At 43.4% G+C, this 4,043-nt stretch overlaps 1 protein-coding gene across 1 annotated transcript in view; it reads left to right on the top strand.

Annotated features, from left to right (window-relative positions):
* The window catches only part of LOC106813492 (orphan steroid hormone receptor 2-like), a 25,729-nt gene that overhangs the window by 17,919 nt on the left and 3,767 nt on the right, over positions 1–4,043 (top strand). The window contains exons 11-12 of the mRNA XM_014817636.1: positions 2,253–2,390; positions 2,975–3,098. Of these exons, the coding sequence (XP_014673122.1) occupies positions 2,253–2,390; positions 2,975–3,098 (262 nt within the window). The remainder of the gene's footprint in view (positions 1–2,252; positions 2,391–2,974; positions 3,099–4,043) is intronic.

The raw sequence follows: 4,043 nt of genomic DNA, 5'->3' as shown, positions 1-4,043 counted from the left end.
ATTATTTATTTACTTGTAGAGTTTCTGATTTACAGGGTAATAGTAAGAGGCTGATTACGGGTATATAGTTAAGAGTCTTGATTAGCAGGGTAATTAGGTAATTAGCGATTACATGGTATGATTATGGTTAAGAGCTGATTACTTAAGGTAATTTAGTAATGAACCTTTGATTACAGGTAGTAGGATAAGTTATTGCTGATTTAATGGGTAATTAGTGTAATGGCTGATTTACAGTGTAGATTATGATAGGTTTAAGACTGATTACAGGGTTATTGGTTGTAATTGAAGTGATTACAGGGTTAATAGTAAGGGCTCGATTACTTAGGGTATTAGTAAAGTGGTATATAGTCATAGTAAGGGCTGAATTACAGGGTAAAGTAGGTAATATATGGCTTACAGGGTAATAGGTAAGGGCTGGTAAGGTAATAGTCTAATACTGATTACAGGGTAAGTAGGTAAGACTGAATTACATTGGAATAGTAAGCGCTGATTACAGCGTATATGTAAGAAACTGATTTAAGGTTAATAGGTAAGGCGATTAGCAGGGTAATAGTAAGACTGATTACAGGGTAATAAGGGTAAGAGCTGATTACAGGTATAGGTTAAAGCTGATACATGTAAATACGTAAGAGCTGATACATGGTAATATGTAGAGCTGTACAGGTAAAGGTAAGGCTATTACAAGGGTAATAGGTAAGTAGCTGATTACAGGTAATAGTAAGGAGCTGATAAGGGTAATAGGTAAGAGCTGTTCCAGGGTAAATAGTAAGAAGCTGATTATCAGGGTATGAGGGTATAGGTAAGCAGTGATTACAGTTAATAGTAGAGCTTGATACAGTAATAGGTAAGAGCTGATACAGGGTAATATGTTAAGTAAGCTGATTACAGGTAATAGTAAGGGCTGACTTAGCAGTAATTAGGAAAAGACAAGCTGATTACAGGGTAATAGGCTAACGAGCTGATACAGGTAATAAGGTAAGCTAGCTGATTACAGGGTAAAGGTAAAAGAGCTGATTACAGGTACAGCGGGTAGTAGGTAAGAGCTGATTACATAGGGTAATTAGGTAAAGCTGAAGTTACAGGTGTAACTAAGTAAGAGCTCATTAAAGGTAATAGGTAAGGAGCTGATACAGGTACTTTGAGGTATAGGTAAGCAGCTGATTACAGGTAATAGTAATGGCTGCTTACAAGGTAATAGGTAAGAGTCTCATTACAGGGTAATAGGTAAGAACTAGATTTACAGGGTAATAGGTAAGAGCTATTCACAGGGTAATAGTAAGGCTGATTAGCAGGGAATAGGTAAGACCTGGTTACAGGGTAATGAGGTAAAGAACTGATTAATGGTAATAGGTAAGCAGCTGATTACAGGTAATAGGTAAGAAAGTGATTTACAGGGTAATAGGTAGCGCTGATTTGCAGGGTAATTGTTAAGAGGATTACAGTAATAGGTAAAGCTGATTACAGGGTAATAGTAAGAGCTGAATTAAAGGGTTAATCGTACTGAGCTGATGATTACAGGACTGGGAGGGTAAGTAGGTAAAGAGCGATACAGTAATAGGAAAGCTGATTACCACGGTAATAAGTAAAGCGTCATTAGCAGGTAATTAGGTAAAGAGCTTATTTACAGGGTAACTGAGTATTTAGTTAAGAGCTGATTATCAGGGTAATAGGTAAGGAGCGATGTACGAGGTAATAGGCAACTCATTACAGAATAAGGTGAACTGATTACAGTAATTAGTAAGATAGCTGTTACATGGTAATTAGGTAAGGGCTGATTACAGGTAATAGGTAAGAACTCGATTAATGGTTATAGGTAGGTAAGGCTGAATATACAGGGTAAAGGTAAACTGATTACCGGGTAATAGGTAGAGTGATTAAGGTAATATGGTAGAGCTGATTTACAGTTATGAGTGGTAGTAAGGTAATAGTGATTACAGGTAATAGTATTAGCTGAAGTACCAGGTAATAGTTAGCAGATAGCATTACAAGGTATAGGTAAGAGCTGATTACAGGGTAATAGGTAAGAGCTGATTACAGGGTAATAGGTAAGAGCTGATTACAGGGTAATAGGTAAGAGCTGATTACAGGGTAATAGGTAAGAGCTGATTACAGGGTAATAGGTAAGAGCTGGTTATTGGGTAGTAGATAAGGACTGGTTACAGGGTAGTAGTCAGTAAAGTTGGCGGTGGCGCGTCTCTCTCTGTGTTTGTTTGGGTGTTTCACGTGCCGATTGCCTTCTGTTGGCGCCACAGACCGGCTGAGCTCGGACAAGGTGAAGCTGGTGACGGAGCACATCTGCCGCCTGCAGGAGTACGTCACCTGCATGAGCCGGCTGCAGGTGAGCGACACGGAGTACGCCTACCTCAAGTCTATCGTCCTCTTCAGCACGGGTGAGTACGGGGCGTCTCTGAGAACGCGTTGTCAGGCTGGGGGAAAGTATGCGCAGTACCGGTTTATTCAGGCGTGCGACGTGGGAGCGTAGAAAAGCGTAATGCGGTGTGTGAAAGCATGCACAGTACCGGTTTATTTGGGTGTGGGAGATTTCTCACTATCATGAAAGACCCGTCTGAAAAGATTTTAATTTAGCTGTAAGAAAAAAAGTACTTTAAAGAACTTTAATTAGCTGTACTTTATATACATGATATACTGTATTGATTAATTTAATACTGCTTTGTTTTTGTTATTGCCACGTGCTGGCTTCATGTGTGTATTTGTGGCACAATCCTGTACTAGTGATCGAAATGCCAGTTTTCGACCAAAAGCCAATCAAGCTTGAATGCAGCTTGTCCCTCATGTGCCAGTTTTAGTGATGTGCCTTCACTTGTAAGATTCATTTCATCATTTCACCAACATTTTTATTTTATTGTGATGGTTTAAATAAGGACTAGTTTTTCGGTAATTTTAGTACGGTGTCACTCGCGTCGCGCCGTCACTTGCGTGTCTTTATCGTTGTTGTCGTTGTTGTTGTTGGCAGACACGCCCGGGGTGACTAACGCCAGGCAGGTGGAGCGGTTTCAGCAGAAGGCGTACAGTGAGCTACGGGAGTTGGTTGCAGCGAGCAGCGACGACCTTGATAGACTCTCCAAGCTCTTACTCAGGTAGGCTGTGCTGCAGTTATTCACTGCTCATCCCTCTCTGTATGGTAGTGATGCTATAGTAATTAGTATGCTCATCCCTCTNACGTCACCGTAACATCACAGTAACGTCACAGACAGTGATTCCTGGCTGGTCACCGTGCTCACGTCACCGTAACATCACAGTAACGTCACAGACAGTGATTCCTGGCTGTGCACCGTGCTTACGTCACACTAACGTCACAAACTGTGACACTCAGCTGTATAGCATGCTGTGGCATCACAGTGACATCACGGAACATGACACGCAGCTGTACACCATGCTGTCTCATCACAGTGACATTATACACCATGCTGTCTCATCACAGTGGCATCACGGAGCGTGACACTCAGCTGTATACCATGCTGTCTCATCATGGTGACATTACAAAGCATAACACTCAGCTGTACACCATGCTGTCTCATCACAGTGATATCTTAAACTGTGGCACTCAGCTGTACACCATGCTGTCTCATCACAATGACATCACAAACTGTGCCTCCCAGCTCTACAGCAGTGTGAGTACAGCAGTGCTCACACTGCAATAAGCATCACGACACGGCGTGCCCATCGATCGCACGCTGCACCGCGGTGCGTGCGTGCGTGCGTGACGTGACAGCAATCAGGATCGTGCTTCGACTGCCGAACTCGCCGCGCTCTGCTGCGACAACCGCTGTCGGCTGCAGCGTGGTGACATGATGTGTATCGGCGTCGCTCGCTGCACACTCACGCGACGTGAATCGAAGTCACCCGCCTCGCAATTACGTGACGTGAATCAGCGTCGTACCTGGGAGCGTGGAGATGCCGTCCGGCGCACCTGTCAACAGCGATGACAGGTGTTTGTCAACAGCGGTGACAGGTGTTTGTCAACAGCGGTGACAGGTGTTTGTCAACAGCGGTGACAGGTGTTGCGCGCGGGACTGTCGGCG

The sequence above is a fragment of the Priapulus caudatus genome, unplaced genomic scaffold, assembly GCF_000485595.1.
Source record: "Priapulus caudatus unplaced genomic scaffold, Priapulus_caudatus-5.0.1 Scaffold783, whole genome shotgun sequence".
NCBI classification, from domain to species: domain Eukaryota; kingdom Metazoa; phylum Priapulida; class Priapulimorpha; order Priapulimorphida; family Priapulidae; genus Priapulus; species Priapulus caudatus.
Note: the sequence above shows the minus strand (reverse complement) of the source record. Positions and strands in the feature narration are given on the sequence as shown.